At 45.0% G+C, this 18,242-nt stretch overlaps 2 protein-coding genes across 2 annotated transcripts; one reads left to right on the forward strand and one right to left on the reverse strand.

The window, feature by feature from the left end:
• Window positions 1-1,452: 1,452 nt before the first annotated feature.
• T265_07396 (hypothetical protein) lies at window positions 1,453-7,763 on the reverse strand (the record flags this gene model as incomplete). Its single annotated transcript, XM_009172900.1, has 3 exons — window positions 1,453-1,488; window positions 5,572-5,946; window positions 7,734-7,763. The coding sequence occupies 3 exons, from the start codon at window positions 7,761-7,763 to the stop codon at window positions 1,453-1,455; spliced, it is 441 nt and encodes a 146-aa protein (XP_009171164.1).
• Window positions 7,764-9,868: 2,105 nt separating this feature from the next.
• T265_07397 (hypothetical protein) lies at window positions 9,869-18,185 on the forward strand (the record flags this gene model as incomplete). Its single annotated transcript, XM_009172901.1, has 4 exons — window positions 9,869-10,162; window positions 10,206-10,252; window positions 14,948-15,090; window positions 17,917-18,185. The coding sequence occupies 4 exons, from the start codon at window positions 9,869-9,871 to the stop codon at window positions 18,183-18,185; spliced, it is 753 nt and encodes a 250-aa protein (XP_009171165.1).
• Window positions 18,186-18,242: the final 57 nt, after the last annotated feature.

Below are 18,242 nucleotides of genomic sequence, written 5' to 3' on the forward strand. Positions count from 1 at the left end.
CTCGCGGTTTGTACCATCCTGAAGGAGGCACGGACAATAACACTCGTCTCGGTAGACGGTGTTTCGGCATGCGTAGCACATGACCGAGCCATCGTAGTCGATGATGCTGGATGTTTTGGCGGATTGAGGTGCCTGCAGCACAACCAAATAGCCGTTTTCAAATCGCCTCATTACTGACACGCTGACGCCATCCACAACCAGCTACGCCTCTGAGGCATCGGTGGTCGAAAACCTGAAGACGCCTCACCTCATCTGTCCGCAGAGGCCATGTCTCGCACCCATACAACAACACGGCCTTTACTATAGCCTGGTACACACGACCCCTTAGATCCAGTGAGATGCCTTTTGACACCAAAAGTGATGCAAATTAGCAAATGTGCTTCGAGCCTTTGAGATTCTTGCACTGACTTCATCTGACACACTTCCGTCAGAGCTAATACAACTACCGAGGTATGTAAAGTTTTCCACAATCTCCAGTCGTTCTCCTTGAATTGTAAAGGATATGTTCGCAGATGGCACGTTCTGAAGCAGGACTTTGCACTTTGAAGGTGCAAGGCGCATGCCAAATGATGGTATGATGGCGGTCAGTTTATTCAACAGGGCTTGTGCATCGTTATGTCCTTCGTAATCTGAAGGTTTAAAGACTATCGGTGGAAAACCTTAAACTATCTATCGAAAGAAAACGTACCAAACTAATTGAATTTTGAACTACCACCCGGTGAATGACAAAACGAACTGCTTTGAAGATCTATTCAAAACAGTAGAAGCACCTTGCAGCACAACAGAACTGAGAAGGTGTAGTAACGGTGTTTTCCTCAGCTTAGTTCTCCGTCTGAGCCTCCCAAGCTAGCGGTACGCGTCAAAACAACCACCAAAGGTGGACAAGGTCTATTAACGCCCAAAACGAAGTCAAAAACAGTTGTACAGCGCTTTGTATATATAGCATAAGCGGTTATAACTTTCTGGAATTTCTGACGCGTTCTGGATGCGTCATTGGCAACCGGCATTTGACCAATACTGGGTCATGGTTGGCTGTTGGGTCCAGATTGTTGACCACCGATTGTTTACCAAACCTCATCTGAAACGATGACTTCCCAATCGGTCCCAAACATTTTCCAATTCTTTGGCAATATGTTATTTACTTCGCCCTTCTTGGGGTTCGTCTGCCAGACGTATTCCTCGAGTTTCCGTCCGCTCTATGTTTCACTTGAACGCCAAATTGTCCGCAACTTGTGAAATACACCCATTTACGAGCTAATTTCGTTTGAATGGGAGACTCTACTGTATCCCTGCTAAATCCCTCGTTTATGGTATTCTGCAACTCAATATATTGCGCCGTGGGACTTTCTTTTCATTCTGATCACCACAGGGTGTTTCCACTGATCAGTGGATCACCCAACCCCTTTGATTCACAATAAAGTGTGTCCAAGTGGAAACATGTGGCCACATACGTCAAACTATGTCAAAAGCAGGTTTCCGGTTAGTCATCTGTCATGTGACAAAATGAAAGAGTAATGTGTGGTTACAAATGTTTTGAGGTCAAGTCACGTGTGATTAAATCTTAGACGAATGGACAGTATGCGGTGAACGTGTCACGTGCTTCTACACTGTGGGTAGATGGGTCGATCGATCGATAGAGGGTGTAATGTGGATTTTCAGCAAACAAACTTGTTTGATGACAATTTGCGGATCACAGAGCATGGTGCTTCTTGCGTGAATTACGCCAAAAGACAGAAATTGGGAGCTGAAATTAGCCTCGGCGACACAGAACTCCGAAACGGAACACGGACTGGGAGGTAGCATAAATTCATCCAACGACTGTCACTTTCAGCCCAACACACACTGTGAAAAAAGGATCGTTTCTTAACCTGGGAAAGTACTTATTATCCACGAATTGTTGGGATTAATGTGTAGACAATTTGGGAACACTGTAGGCAATCTAACGATTAGGCTACTATTGAAAGTTTTGCAAGAGAGCGTTCCGTCTGAATAAGCTAGCATTCCGCATCTTTTTGTCAGCGAAGGTCCACCAAACCATTGGTTAGCTCAGCGCACCCAAACATTGTAATTCAGTATTTCCTGCTGCTGCGTTCGCTTTACACGATTCCGCAACTATGACAACCAATCTTGAGTGAACTCAATTAGCGTTTAACACGTGAACTTTCCTTTCATCTCATCTCCTTCAAGTCGGCTTGCTTCGGCGGCTTCCATGAAGTGGTGGTCCATTCCTTGGGCAATTTGCGATATAATCCCTAGAATCTGTGACAGGGCCGTTAAATTTTGAAGTTTCCTGATGAAGTGTGATGTCTGAGGTTGCCATGGTGACTCTGCCCAGAATCAGTGAGAGGACCACCATCCACTGCCATGCCCCAAATAAAGTCCATGCTGAAATACTCATGGGGTAGCAAGATGAACTTTCCTTCTTGACAGTAGCACAATGTACTGATTGCCACAGTGTGGACAAGAAGATGAATATCCGGGCAAGAATAGTGAGAAGTGTTTACTCATCAACGCAGGCAGTGAATTGTGGCAGAGTGAAGAGATTGCGAAAGAGCATGAGAGAGTGAAATATTGAAATATTATGGCGGATACGATTCCAAACAGTTTCTGAGGAAGTGAGTAATTCTAACCCTTCTCAATGAAGCGATGTTAATAACAATAGTGAATAGTAAGTGTAATGTCTCAAGGGTACCCATCAATTGTGTTTAGGCTGGATTTCTCAAGGCGGAGAGACCTTGTCTGCCAAACTCTGGAAAATCATAAACCAACAGAATGACCTTGAAGAGAAGAAAAGAACGCAACTGCCGGTTCAAACTTATTCCAACTGCAAAAAAGAGAGTAAGCGCGTTTTGGGAATGCATCTGCAGTTCTAGATATGACAGATCATGATCTACCGTTACACATAAATCAGTTGCGGTTGCCACTGAAAACTGGTATGTACATTGAGACTGGTGACAAATTCGTACGGCGATTTGGCACAAAAGCTAGTCAGTTACTGCAATTAGCTATTTCACTGAAAGGCTTCTTCAACCTTGTCAAGTCGAATGAAATTTACGTTTAAACTGCCGTTTTTCGAGCACACCTAAACATTTCCCCCTCGTGTATCGATTGTTCTTTCTAGTCAACGTCACTGTTGGTGTTCGCTTACGTCTCTGAAAGACAACTTTACATCCACTGCTGTTACCATATGAGGCTGAGAAACAAAGTTACCGAGCCCAGAGGATTCTCTCTCAGTGTGGTACATTTCGCGAAAACAAAAAAGCTTCTGTGAGCAAAGTGCTCTTCAGTTAGAGCAGTACAATAACTCTGGAAAAACGCGTACTAAGGTGGATGTAGAATATGAAACCATCCACTGCTGTTACCATATGAGGCTGAGAAACAAAGTTACCGAGCCCAGAGGATTCTCTCTCAGTGTGGTACATTTCGCGAAAACAAAAAAAGCTTCTGTGAGCAAAGTGCTCTTCAGTTAGAGCAGTACAATAACTCTGGGAAAACGCGTACTAAGGTGGATGTAGTAATACGAAACCGCGAGGAAAAAGTAGAGACCAGTGAACACGGAATCCCAGGTGTTCGTTATGGGGATAACTCATGCCTCATCCTTCGGATATCCCTTACAAACAGTATTTAGTGTTTCTCAACCGATTAGGAAGTAGGGAACATCTTTCCGCTCCCGCTGCCCTTTGTCACGTTTTCTATGATGTAGAACACCAAGTAAGTGACGTTGGATAAAGAAGCATAATCGTGCACTTGACATATTCTTGAAATGTGCAGACCAGGCAAGCTGAAATCAAACATTGCAGAGTGCACATGAGGAGATTTTCTTTCCTGAAGTCGGCGTTTAGATTCATGCACGTGGTCTTCAAGTTCCAACGATGCTTATTGTCTGCTGAAATCCCCCGATAAATGTGTCTCTCATCCTCATAGGACTGTTCCATCTCTGGCCTACCTCCCTTGGACTACCATGCCAAAAATTGACCATTTGCATACCACAAGTTCTCGATTGCGCTCGGTTGCCGCTCGCGGTTGATAGCTCAAAACGAAATATTTTCATCTATCTGCTTGGCTGTCCGGTTTACCTGATGCCATTTCGTGCTAATTCCTCATTCCTGTCGACTGCTTTCCATCGTTCGGTGTTTTTTATTATTAAAAACAACGTTATTGTCCCCGAGAAATACACTAATTTGCAAATCAATTTGGTTTTTACGAGAGACTCAACTGAATCTCTCGTTTATGATATTCTACAACTGAATGTGCTGCACACAGGCCGCCTCATGTTCCAGTTGGCGATCATAAGGTTGATGAAAACTCGAGGACTGCGCCTACCTGATGAGCCCCAAGAAGGGCGAAACCGGTCGTGGACTGTCCAAGAGTTTTCAGAAACCTTGTGAGTAGTTTCCTTTATGACAACGTTATTGTCCAGTTTGTTTGGAATCGAAACTCATCCGTTCATGTCTCTTCGATTGGTTAACCACTGCTACTTTGTGGTGGCATGCTCCGTTTCACATCAAGGCTATCCACACCAAAAGGGTTCATTCATCATGGTACTTATGCTTTGCAGTATGTGAGGTAGTCTTGGCTGTACTCCATGGTAAGTACCACCGCGTTGTCCGTTTATCTTTATTGATGTGTCGAACGGTCTGCTACATGATATATTGTTCTGAATCCTAGTTTGCTGTATTTTTGTGGTCCAACCGACCCACTCTGAAAACCTGTCAGGCAGGTTGGACTCAGAATTCAGAATTCTCAAAACCTACTGAGACCCCAACAAAATCGAAGTAGGGAAGCCGTCGATCACGTGGACCAGAAAAGCCAGCTACCAATTAGACGCGCAAGTAATCAGTCGATTCGCAAACGACCGGGGATGATGAGTGTTTAGGCATGTCATAAAAGCAACTGCCGACCAGTCACCCAGCGGACAGACTAAGTTCAAGGTCATAAGTGCGTTTTAAATAAAGCGATGCTCACTGTAATTACTTTGCATTCGCTTGTTCGCAATAAGGCTGATGTGTTCCCTGTTGGTGAGTCTTCCCTCAACACTAAGGCCCTAGACAAGGGATTGCAGTTACTTACAACATCCCCACTTGAATTGACGCTTATGAGGCACCGCTTTTGCATGACATCATCTTTGCCCCACGGGATCTCATCCTCTCGTATTTTCGCCGGGCACAGAGCGTTACACGTGCAGCTCAGCGCGAACCGGACCTGTGGTGCACGGGCATCTACCGACGTAGTTCGATCTGATAGACGGATCCAGGACCGGATATCACTCCATCAAACAGATGAGTGACCGTCTGTCAAGTACTGATGCAGTAAAGCATGGTTTTGTCAACTTCCTGTTATCCAGCCGCCAAACGGAGAAGCATGGAGCATGTGATCTTGCTGTTGGGGTGTTCTCGATACGCTGACGGAAATGCTTAGTACCTGGAAGAAAGGAGTATCTGCTTCTGACTGGGTTGGTTTCTTCACCAGCAGTGATGTTCATCTACGTGGACGTGACAAATAATGGCACACAGACAAGAATCCATCATCCTGAATGCCTGGGTCACCTGTCCATCTGACCCCAGGACATACTCGTCCTTTCGAAAGCAATCGGTCGATAATGAACTGTAGCGAAGGATGTTCGCGCTTGTATGCAGGGCGAATGGACTTCAGACATGAGCTGCGTTGGTTGGGACATGTTTTACGCATGCCGAACCATCGTTTGCCGAAAAGAGTGCTGTTTTCCATGCCCAACTCAGAGTGGCGCAAACAGAGAGGTGACCAACTCTTGCCTAGGCAGAGGAGTATGAAGGAGATCACGGAACGCTCGGGTGCTGTCAGTGCTACTCGCCTTCCAAGATGGGGACCNTCACTGTGCCTGGTTGGAGACAATACAAGATATCGCTGGCACCCGATGTCAGTGGCGTTCTTGTTGTCAGTTTCTATCCAGATTGCCTGAGTGGATGTCTGGAGTTGTAGGAACCTCGGAATGATTGTGGTAAGCTAGCACCAAGTCCCTTCTTTGTCCACCTTTACTCTTTTCTTTACAATAAGGTTTTCAAATAAATCATGGTTGTACGGCGGTGAATACTGTTGAATACTGATGTCATGCTGTCGATGATGATGACGATGATGAGACATGAGCGAATTAACAAGGGCGTTTCTAAAAGTCCTTGGTGATACTGATCCTGTAGGGTGGGGCCTCAAGGTCCATCTGGAACCTGCCATTTAACATAACATAACATTCAACCGAAATATGGTTAGAGTCAGGAATTGGTGTCGGTGCGGCTCCCGGTAACCCGTATCCCCACAGATGTTGCCATCTAGGCTTACGCAGAAGTCCACCAGATGAATATTCCAAAAAAATGACCTGACAGAATTCTTCTCAAATCCAGTTTGAGGTCATCACGTACGCTTAGAAGTGTTTACTGATATCGAATGGAGAAAATATTTTGTTTCGAGACTGAGACAATAAAAATCCAATTGAAATCCGGCGTAATGCGGTATCCTTGGAAGCTCATATACTCTTCCTCCAAGGAGCCTGTTGTTCGTAGCCCAAGACTGACCTACCTACTACCCGACGTTACTTATGTAGACGATGGGCCACACTCACTGGTAGTAACACTGAACACATCTCATTTAAAGCTGTGGACTCCCAGTTCTGTTGCCAACATGGAGAGGGACTCACGTTTGTTGCTCTACGCCCTTTCAGATATTACGACGATATTTTTATTTCAATCATCGCCTGGTCGAAACAGAAAGATTTCTTGAAGAAAGAAGAAGCCTTCCATCATGATACTGTTCCCTGTAGATAGTGTGGAATGCAAAATGTAGTCAGGAATTGGAGAAACTCTTGTCAGCAAGCAGTCCAGTGCCTGATCTAGAAACTTTGGACCACGAAACCCGCGCATTTCGAGAGCATACGTCCGAAAACACTGAGCAAAATCAATAATCTATCTCACTGCAAATTTAACTGCCTCCCAAAAGCGGCAAACAGTACCTTTTTGAATGCAGCTCACAGTAGGGCTACAGTGAAATTGACAACCCTGACAAAGTAGCCCGTTCTAACACAGTGCACCTTTAAGTTGCCGATCGCTTGTCCAGTGTTCTACATTCCACGCTAACTTGAGCCGACATAAAATGGAACTGTTTTATCTGTTTTACCCCTAAGTGCTATGTTCAGACTTGCGACGGTTCATCTAACTGTTTCTCATAAGCGCAGCTCTAAGGTCACTAAAGACATTCCCAGTTCAGCTATGAAAACGAAGAGTGAGAGAGGAGAAGAATAAAGAAAATTAGCACTTATCGAAAATGATATCCTGGATATCGATTTTTCTGTTTGAATGATTTTGCTGACAATGCGAAAATGCCGCTCATTGCCCAGGTTGTTAGGGCGAATTCCTTTTCACTCATTTGCGAAATTCCAAATGTCTGTGTTCCATTGGTGACGTTCGAGTGGACACTCTGGATGATGGCAGTTGGTTTGCAAACCCTTCGTTACCACTGAAGAAGATACTATCAAAGATCACCTCACCGTGTCTTGACGATGTCTCCACGAAAATGTTCATCAAACTCGGTGAACAAGCCAACGATGACGAGAAATACACACATTTTCCAATCAGTTTGGTTTCAACGAGAGACTCAACTGAATCTACCCTTTACGATATTCTTCAACTTGTTGTGCTGCACAAAGGCCGTCTGTTGGTGTGATATTCGAGATATCGCAGTATACCTTCATGAAGGAAACTACTCACAATGTTAGTGGGAACGGTTTGACAGGCCATAGCCGGTTTCACCCTTCTTGGGGTTCATCAGGTAGACGCAGTCCCCGAGTTTCCGTCAACCTTATGTTCTACTTGAAGGCCGAAACCGGTCGTGGGCGGTCGAGGAGTTTTCACTAATCTTGCGAGTAGTCTCCTTCATGAAAATATACTGCCATATCTCGAATATCGTGCCAACTGAATCATGAGGCGGCCTGTGTGCAGCACATTCAGTTGTAGAATACCATAAACGAGAGATTCAGTTGAGTCTCTCGTAAAAACCAAATTGATTTGCAAATGAGTGTATTTCTCGAAAACAGTCCAATTTGGGCTCAAGTAGAACATAAGTTTGGCGGAAACTCGGGGACTGTGCCTACCTGATGAGCCCCAAGAAGGGCGAAACCGGTCGTGGGCTGTCGAAGAGTTTTCAGTAACCTTGTGAGTAGTTTCCTTTATGAGAAAAAAGCCAACGATTGTAATCTGATCTAAGTTTCCGATTGTGAGGAACATAGGACATTCAACGTCGAAGACTGTCAGGCATCTACCTAAGAAAGAATGGGATCCTGAAGTCTTATCATGACGAATTATTGAAAGCTAGCAACAGTAAAAAGCCCCCAAAAGATTGGCAGTAGTTTTGGTAAAGCAAGTGGTGTAAGGCAAAAAATATTTGAAAAAGCTGAATCGTGAGCACTTGAAAAATGTCCCTCAAATCCCTTGAACAACACCGTACTCAAAAGATGCAATTCTTCAGATAATTTTGATTGCTTTGAGCCAGCACAATGATCCGATCATGCGAATCCGTCACGTGTACAAATCGGTGGTCTATTGATCAATTACCGCTGACCCAGGCGAGTCAGATTAATCGGTGGCCCAGTTGTAAGTGCGTGTGATCATGTGACCAACCTATTTAGTTTGATGTTTGCTGTTAAAAGTACCTGCTTCTCCGGTGCATTTGTTATGAATGACCTCAAAAATAGTTCCCTTCGTTCGCACTCAACATAGTGATTGGGGATAACTGAAAGAAAGTGCAAATTAAACAAGCTACAGACCGCTGTCTGTTGAAAATATCGGTATTCTTGTCAATCTGAGGGTATTTTCCTTGCTGCTGATCAGAACAAATCTCTACTACGGCCTAAAGTTTGTGAACAGCATCAATGAACGAATTGTAATCAGATCCATTCCTTCACACAGATCCTTGTGCCATACACTGAAGGGTCAGGAGCTCAAGCTAAGCCCAAAACACCGGCTCTGGTCTGGTCTAATTCTTGACCAGACCATAAATCACATCAAAGGTAGCTCGAGAGTCACAGAGCTGTTCAATTAATTTGCTGATCGATATTCAACAAATCTCGCCATCATCCGCACCTCCAGCTACGGGCAAGGAACAGACATCAGGTAAAACAAATAGACAGCGTTGATGCCAGCAGTCAGACGCTCATAGGTCCAGCTTGATCCCCAAGGTGCGTTTGTTGACGTTTTTGTTGCTGTAATTTATAAAAACTGTACAACGGGTTTGCCTTCAATCGGATAGAGAACTGGCAAATGAGTTCTTAAGAGCAGTGGCTTCCCAGATCTAACATTTTCCATCAGGTTTGAATGTCAGTGAGCATTACCACAGCGGCCATTGTTCAGCTAACACCCTCTGATCAGCATTTCCCACTACCACTGGTTCAAGGATCGACTCTTAGGTGGTACTATGTTGATAGCAAAAACGATGAGAGCCTTCACTGCAAATGTGATTGTTCCTAACCCTACGACTCGTGTACCTCCGAACGAATGAGCTACCATGCCGCAGCAAAACAGGTTTGAGTTTTCGTGATGGGACACAATACTCATAAGTTTGTCCAAAACGGTTTGAACAGGCTGTTCTACCCTTTTCCCGACCTATCAGGCACCTCTCGACTTTTCATCAACCTTGTGTTCTACTTGGACATCACGTTCTACACAATTGATGAAATACACTCGTTTGAAAAACGAATTGGAGATGACTGGACATTGATCCGAATATCGGCTGAAGCTCATGGTTGAGAGACTCGGCAGATATTCAAATGAGCCTCCCGTGAACACCACACCGCCTTCGGTTTCCAGGTGGATAGTCCTTCTCAATAGATTATTTTCCATCGAGCTTAATGCCTGATGTATACAATGTGATTTTTCCCACGCGTGCAAAATTTCTATTGAGTCGCTTGGTCAGTGTTTTCGAATTCCCAACAACGGGGGCGAGATGGACCAAGTGGTTAGAGTGCGAATTTACTTATCAGAAGGTCCGTCGTTCGAACCCGACCTCTGCCTCTCGACTTCCACTGTCCAGGCTTGGGCAACCTGACAGTATCCCAGGCCTCGTGTCTCCTTCGTGTGGCATGGCAACTAGGCACCGAAAGGGTGCTACAGCTGAACGATGTTTTTTATTCCCAACAACCCAAGTTAGTATAGCTAGTTGTTCCCATTTTTCCTCATCTTTCATAGATTCAAAGTGCTATTAGTGTATCAAACCATTTCACAAACTTTCCGCCGTAAGCAACAGGGCTTTCCGGTCCTGTCTTCAATTGTTTCATGAGTTCAGAGTTAGGAAATCAGTCATCTGGGCCTACGTCGCATTCATCAGCATGTCTTGCTTTTCTGACGTGACATCAGTTGCTGAAAATCAATAGGGTTTCTAGCTGTCTATTCGAAATTGCAGCTGGCTCTAGGTAAGACTGCTGGCGCTGTAAGGTACCGAGAGCATCGATTCGTCTGACGGAGGTCGAACTATCGTGGTAGCGTTCAGTTGATAGGCAGAGTCGTTATCGTATCTGCAAGTCTTTGATTCCATGGTTGAAACTGTTTGCAATGACATGCTCAGGTGTCACACCGATCGAGATTTTCAGAGCCATCGGAAAATGACCTCATTTAATCCACTTTTACCACCCAGTTTCCAATGTCACCTGTCGCTGCGGAATCCATTGACACAAAAATTCATTTAGCTGTATGTATGATATGTTCTGTTCCCACCTATGCAATCTGCTGGTCACGTGCCTGGTTAGCATTAAGTGGGAGTAGCCGTGCACCTGTTTGAAAGTACAGCGTCCAATTGTTGCATGCCACTTATTGAGCGATTTCCCCTTAATGCAACCCGTGATTCACACCAGGATGATAAATGACGACGTGTTTACGGCAAAACGAGCTCCTTTCGACCAGTTATAGGGTGATCTAAACTCCACAGCGTTGAATGATAGCAGGCGGAAAAACGAAAATGTTGGGTCAAACACCAAGTATGCCGCGATGCTTACACAATTTAAAACTGCCCCCCTAGTCCATTGAAGAAGTCCACAAAGTGTACAGATGGACTGGCGGTGATCCTCTCCTTCTGTCACTGCAAATGTTCGAAGCTATACAGCAGCATTTCGACTAAGCATGTACACCCTACGGAATTTTCAGCCACGTATTGCCAACTTTCGGTAAGAAATGGAGTCCTGGTTCATCGTCTTTTCCCTCCGGGTATGCCTCTTTTCCCTTCTCCATTCACACACAACTTCACTCCTCAGACTGGCAAAAAACAGTTTGAAGTGACTTCCGGACGTCACAGTGATCACAAATGATGTCACTGACACCAGTACCAGTGTAGAGCACAGCTATCTCAGTGCTGTCTTATGCTTTCAATGGACTATGGCGGGAGGAAGTTGGAATGTGATCAACTTTGGACCAGCACATATAGATAGTTGAGCTGCATGGACCTCCGAGCATTCAGTCCAACAGTAATGGATGATCTGGTCATCATCGTCATCGGGTTGAAGTTATGTTCGTGGCATAGTCAGCCAATTATAGGGACGGACAGGAGGTCACATTCAAGCGTACATAAAACTGACTGCATACAGGGGTTTCAAATTCCCCTTCGTCCTTTCCTGCTGGACCTTGGCTTGACCACACTTTGATCTGGGCTTTCCATATCCTACAGAGGAAATGGATTATCACAGTAAACGAAGCCTTAGGGTCCATCGAACCCAAGGGGTACAACTTACCGTTGTAATTGCATTCATCACATGTGAAGGACCTGACTATTCCAGTTGAAATCAGTCATCGGTTATCATGAGCACATACTTCGATTAGCTGACCGTGTAAAAGCTTTGAAGAAATAAGTGTTCAGTCGTAGAACCCTTCCGGTGATTAGCTACCGTGCCATCCAAAGGAAGCACGGGGGTTGAGATACTAACAGCTCGTCAAAGTCCAAACAGGGTCAGTTGAGATGAAGATACTATTTGCATACACCCCATCATTTAGCCTCGCTAATAGTTTGCGAAAAATGCACGTCTCAAAGTTCACGTTCGACCGCAGTTTCCATCACTTGCATCTGAGCAAGCTGACGCGCTCTGGAGCCCTAAACCTTCCACACAGAACTTCCATGAAGTTCGGTTTTCGGTGGATCATACCGGCCTATGTTACATTCCCACGACCTGGGCCCAGTACATGGCCACTACAGTACTGGCCAGGTCTTACATCGCATCTTGAGCTCTTACGTATAAAAGGGCTCTGAATGTGTGCTACAAAAGTATCGATCAATGAAGACGCGTTGTTCACTGTTTTGTCAATATGGTTCGGACATGGGTGCAGAGGTACGACGCACCATCTCAATGCAGGTATTCGGTGCGTTGACGAAGAGTAAGGTTTCCGGGAGTCTTGTCGTATCTGATCGATTCATTTCATGTGAAATATGCCCGTACGGTAGCTGCACGTGAGTACACGTCAGGCAGATTACCGGTTACTCACCACGCATCTACAAGCCCCCGTTAGGACGAGGTTGCCTAAGTGGGACGTGTGTCCGTACAACCAGAAAATTTGTCGTGTATCGCCATAGCGACCTGGTGGTTTTTGGCTGCTATCAAAGCCTAAGTACGTTGTAAGCCAGACCGACGTGTCTTACAGGTGTTATCATTATATTATTCTGTAGTGCGGCGTGGTGTATGGCGGACTTACAAACTCACATATCACGCATTGTGTGGCGCAACTTCAGCGGCTGTTGGTTTGCTTCTGTTATCAACCTCGCTTATTTCACCACATCATCCTGTCTGGGCTCAAACCAATCAACCAATAGCGTGACTGGCTGACCTCAGGTTCAACCCGCGCATTTGTGACCGACATTCCCTGACCAATAGAATAACTCCTTGAAGGTTGACCGCAGAACGATAGATGCCGATCAATAGTCACTTCTTCTGTTCTCTGCTCCTGACGAAGATCACTCACGGTGGCGGGAAAGTTGAGTTACTGAGAAAATTCTGAAATTATTGCTGTTTGCCGTCATTAAACACCGCACATTTGCGATACCTACCCATGGCTAATTGAATTGCCTTGTTCAAGCTCTGACAGCAGCAACCGATTCAAATTAACCATCGATCGACTTATCTCGAGAACCACTTCACTCACGATCGATAACCGGACAGACGTGACCATGACACGTCAAGTTACTATCTTAATCTTATCCACCACTGATGGGAAGACATCTCTTCCACAACTTCCCGGCAATGTGTTTTGGTTGAGAAAGTGTTTCTTACGCTCATTTTGGATGATATCAGCGCAAGTTTGTACATTTCACAACAACGGTTTATAAGTACTGCCTAGCGAGCTATCTTTGCCTAAACCTCTATTGAGTTAAATGATTTCAAGTCGACTGGAATGAAGACACGTAAAAAGTAACAGGTGGCCCTGGTAATGTTGTACACAATACACACACTCGCATAATCTCGTATGCTTACGTTGCAGACGATCGATGGTAGCGCTGAAATGCAGTCGCTATACACACTGTGGTTCCGTTTGCTGGTTCAGATTGATTAAATACCTGGGTAAAGTAAGCACACAGATGAGACGCTGATGCACGATTACCTGTGAAACGCCAAAAAACGATGTATTCTTTCTCAAGCCTGACTCGGCTTGATTTGTCCGACAAGTGTGGCAAAATTTTTAGTTAGTTTCATCCTTGCTTGTTTTGAAAGGCCCTTCTCTATTCCCAAAGTTCGAATGAATGCAAAGTTTCGCTTTCAGGCAAGCGAAGTGGTATGATTGCACCCAGACGAGGACGAGAACGTGGAAATGGAGATGAGTTAAATACGATCTCAGAAAGCCTGTCCCTTCAAAAGACAGTCAGCACTGGATCACGTGATGTGAAAGGTGTGCTTAGGAGAACGTTGGTTCTACACCCGTGCGAGGCAATAAAACTGTTAATCAGTTAGTTACTTGTGCCTGAATGACCAAAAGTGCAAACTGCTATCCAGACGATTGCATGTTCAAATCTCTGTCAAGGTTAACAAGGTGGACGTTGCTGAATTAACCATACGATTCTTTTGGGCTTGTTGGCATAGGTTTATTTCACATGAAAAAACCAGCTCCGGAATTTTGAAATCCATTCACTGATCCACGGGGCTTCAGGCAATTTGCGCTGTATTCGTCGCCGTTTCAATTTCTCCGCACCTTCATCCTCCTTGCTAGCATTTCACATTAGCGTTAGCTTTCTGATTGTATTTTGAAGACTGACAACAAAAAGGAATAATCCTCATGGAGAGGGAATATCACATAGTCTCTCCTCATCCACCCCACATTCTCCCTTCGGAGTGGATTTTCGCATTAAATCGCTGACAAGGGATCCTGGAATGGCTCTCGCTTCTTTTCCGTCTTCTTCCGCCGTTTCCTCTCAAAAGCTATTTTCGTATTGTAGTTGGATGGCTTTTTCAGCGTCCCCCTGACATTATTGTATCTATTTGGGTACATACCAAAGAACAGTATCGGATAAACTGAGAGAACATGTTTGTCTAGCTGTAACACACTACTCATAAGGTTGCTGACAACCTTTGAACAACCCACGACTGCTTGTCTTTGAGTTTTGTCTGGATACGTGGCCGGGTAGCCAGGGGCCAAACACGGTAACCGAGACTGATAATGACTTATTAACGTATGGGAAATTTAACCACAAGGAGCGGGATTCTGAATTTTAAATTCAGAAAAAAGCGTTTGTTTTCGAGGCTGAACAGTCCGATTCCCTCTTCAGCCGAGGTACGCCGTGGTTCTTTGCAAATTCCTGTGGATATCCAGTCGAATAAAACATCTCATTGACATCCTTGAGTTCTGTCCGAATGACATCCTCCATACGGGGCGAGATGGCTCAAGTGGTCAGAGCGCGAATTTACTGACCGGAATGTCCATGGTTCGAACCCGACCTCTGCCTCTCGACTTCCCCTGTCTAGGCTTGGGCAACCTGGCAGTATCCCAGCCCTCGTTCCTACTTCGGGTGGCATGACAGCCAGGCACCAGAAGGATGTTACAGCATCCTCCATACAGTTCTTCCTTGCCCTCACATATGGCTTCAAGCCCATTTTGTGGTGCATCGGTATGAAAACCAGAGAAATGTAGGTACCGACCAGTCCAACTGTCTCCAGTGCACTGATCTACAAAGCGCTCCGTCATCTCGGGGAGTTAGTCAGATATTCCCCTCACTCTAGATCTTTAATTTGCTACCTGGATGAGTGGTGTTCAGTTCCATTGATCCCCGCATCGGATACGTGATCATTAGTGGGACAACTACATATCCTTCGTAAAAATTTGTCCTTCCAGTAGGATCTTCCACTCGCATTCCTATGCTGGCAATGAATGTTAGCTAAGTCAGAACCAGTTGGGTTTGTACTGTTGATCTGGGAAGCTGAAATTAACATTAACGAGTTCTCATAAACGGTTGAAAATCAGTGTGAACTTCGGAGGTTAGCCTGATTCTGTCGGAAGATGACAGCATATTAAAGAAGCCAAATACCACCCTGCTCGAATTGAAGCTGATTTGAGCAACATTCATCCGATCGGTGAAGCTGCTCGGGCGAAGTCTAGCCAGCAGAAGACCCAGTGAATGAACAAAACGGTGCATTTTTTCGTTTTCCATGCCCGAAGTCTGAGCCTGAGACTCATCGATCACAGTTCTATGGTCACTAGATCGATTCAACGGGAGGTTAACACGTTGATCAGTAAAGCCCAAGTTATGACTCAAAGCCCACGTGGTTCAACAAAGTGGTTGAGAAATAGGTATCTCCAAGTGTTTCTGCATGGAACCTTTTCTCACTGTGTTATCCTGAACTAGGGCAAGTGTGCATGGCGAGCTTATTCAACTTCTCCATAAAGGTTCATTGGTTGTTGATCACGTGACTGTTGATCTGTTCGCCGAGCTTAGCGATTGACTTGCAAGCGTTTCGTCACCATAATCAGTACGCAGTTGGGTGGTTTCATAAAAAAGACTGCAGTTACCAGACTCGGGAGCACTTGCGGTTGTGGACTACTAGTTGACCTTCAAGCAAATGGGCCTTCAACGGTGGCCATATTTCCATCAATAAAGATGATTTCTCATGGTTACGTAACAGTTGTACGGACAGGGGCAACTTCTTTCCAACCGGTTTCCTGGTTAAGCTCAACTGGAAACATGACGAACTGGACACGCTGAGTGAGTGTGATGATTGTGTGAATCGAATTACCCTCGTGTCAAGTGATCTCTACTTCCCAGCTGAGCTGAACGCACCTTGGTTAACCAGACCAAAGAACTGAGTGCCTGGGAATCTGAGCTGGTGAGTCCGTGGAAAGCCAATATACCGTGCTATGAAGTATCTCAGTCATTGGACATGACATATCCATGAAGATACTAAAGAAATGCTTCGATATGAAAGTGGTGGCTAACTGTCAAGCGATCAAACAGCTGTGGACCCTCAGAATATGCTGCTCTCATGTACGCATCTGTTACAAAAACGTGTCTGCATGTGTGCAGGTCGGGGACTTCGTCCCACCTGGTCGGTTCGCAATACACGGTGCCTTTACAGTATTTCCGATATCATACACACAACTCGTTTAGTTTTACGTGGATAAAAAAAGCTAACGCAGTTCGACTGAGAAAGCCAGTAAGCTGATGTCCAACAGTACACCCACTGCAACCTCGTCAACTATCTCACCGTAGCGATCACACTAATGATGACAGAGCGGCCCAAAAAACGATATCAGGCTGTCTTCTCATCGTCCCTGGTGATCACGAGAGAAAATTGACAAGGTAATCGTAAATTAGAAGTAAAGAAATGTAAGTACCCCCAGGGAACATCAAGGATTTATATTGTTCCACACTACGGAAAGCAATGATCGCTTTTGTCGACCTGTAAAAGGTTACTCTTAAAGGCTTCTTTGAAAACAACAGGATTCCAACTTTTGAGCTAAGCGGTTTTGAAGGAACCAGCACCCTCTGTTCCACCCTTCTGTGGCGACTCTTAGTCAGGTCTTTGGTGCCTTTCACTTGGCGCTTTGGTTGGATGGAACCACTATCCCCTGGGGTGAAATAAATGACTGCCTGTTCGGCACACTAAACCTGGCGTGTAAACCATAAAATTTGATTCGTTTCCCAGGGCAATTGACCTTATATTTAATTTATCTACATTTACTCAATTTCTGACAGATTACTTCTATCCTGCGAAAAAAACTCAATATTGGGATTAGTAACATTCGCTAATTATTCGGCAATTGACCTTGCAGGATATTTATCTACATTTACTCAATTTCTGACAGATTACTTCTATCCTGCGAAAAAAACTCAATATTGGGATTAGTAACATTCGTCTTTCTAATTATTCCAACAAACTAACTGAGTTAGTAAGCTTCGTTATAGGTTTCTTGAAGCAATTATGGTCATATCAGAGTCCGCCTTATCTTTACCCCTGACCTACAAAGGTGATTTAGGCATTTTTTCTCCAAGAGACAGTGCATTTTCCAATCGATCCAGTCCACGTTGACCATGCTGTTACCCAGTTTATTTCTTTGAGTTGCAAGATTAATGTGAAATGTTAACATCTGGTAGCTCTTGTCCCCGATCCCTTCGATGAGTTTGGTTAACCGAACCCGATGTCACATTGCTCAAGGGAGTTAAAAACCTTTCACATCTCAAGGGTTGGAACCAATGATGGCAATATGGTCCGCACACTCTGTGTCTGAGTGCGAACGCCTTGCATGAGTACCTCGATTCCTGAGGTTTCAAAGGCAGGGGAGAAATTTCAACTAGCACATCAATAGTGAGAGAGAGAGTATAGCCTTGTCTCACACCACTTGATGTGGTGAAGTCAAGCGAACGCTTGTCGTTTACACGCCCACGCCGACGAGAGTTCGCGTTCATGAAGGACACCAAACACCGTCAAAACTTCTGAAGACCGACAGAGTCGAGAGCACTCTTCAGATCTGAAAGGGAAGGTGGTTCACACCTCTCACATCATCCAGTGGCAGACAACAACAATACAATCGTGCCTAGCTGCCATGCTACCCGAAGGAAGCATGAGAGCTGGGATACTGCCAGGTTGCCCAGGCCTAGACAGGGGAAGTCGAGAAGCAGAGGTAGGGTTCGAACCAGTGGCAGTTTCTGTTCCGTCTGGTTTAGGTAGTGGACAGATCAAATTTAGGCCTTGTTCTCTATCTAACTGAGATCCCTTAGAATATGCTTGCATAGTGAATGTACATATATCTCAGTATCTGTTCCCA

The sequence above is a fragment of the Opisthorchis viverrini genome, assembly GCF_000715545.1.
Source record: "Opisthorchis viverrini unplaced genomic scaffold opera_v5_167, whole genome shotgun sequence".
In the NCBI taxonomy this organism is placed as follows: domain Eukaryota; kingdom Metazoa; phylum Platyhelminthes; class Trematoda; order Opisthorchiida; family Opisthorchiidae; genus Opisthorchis; species Opisthorchis viverrini.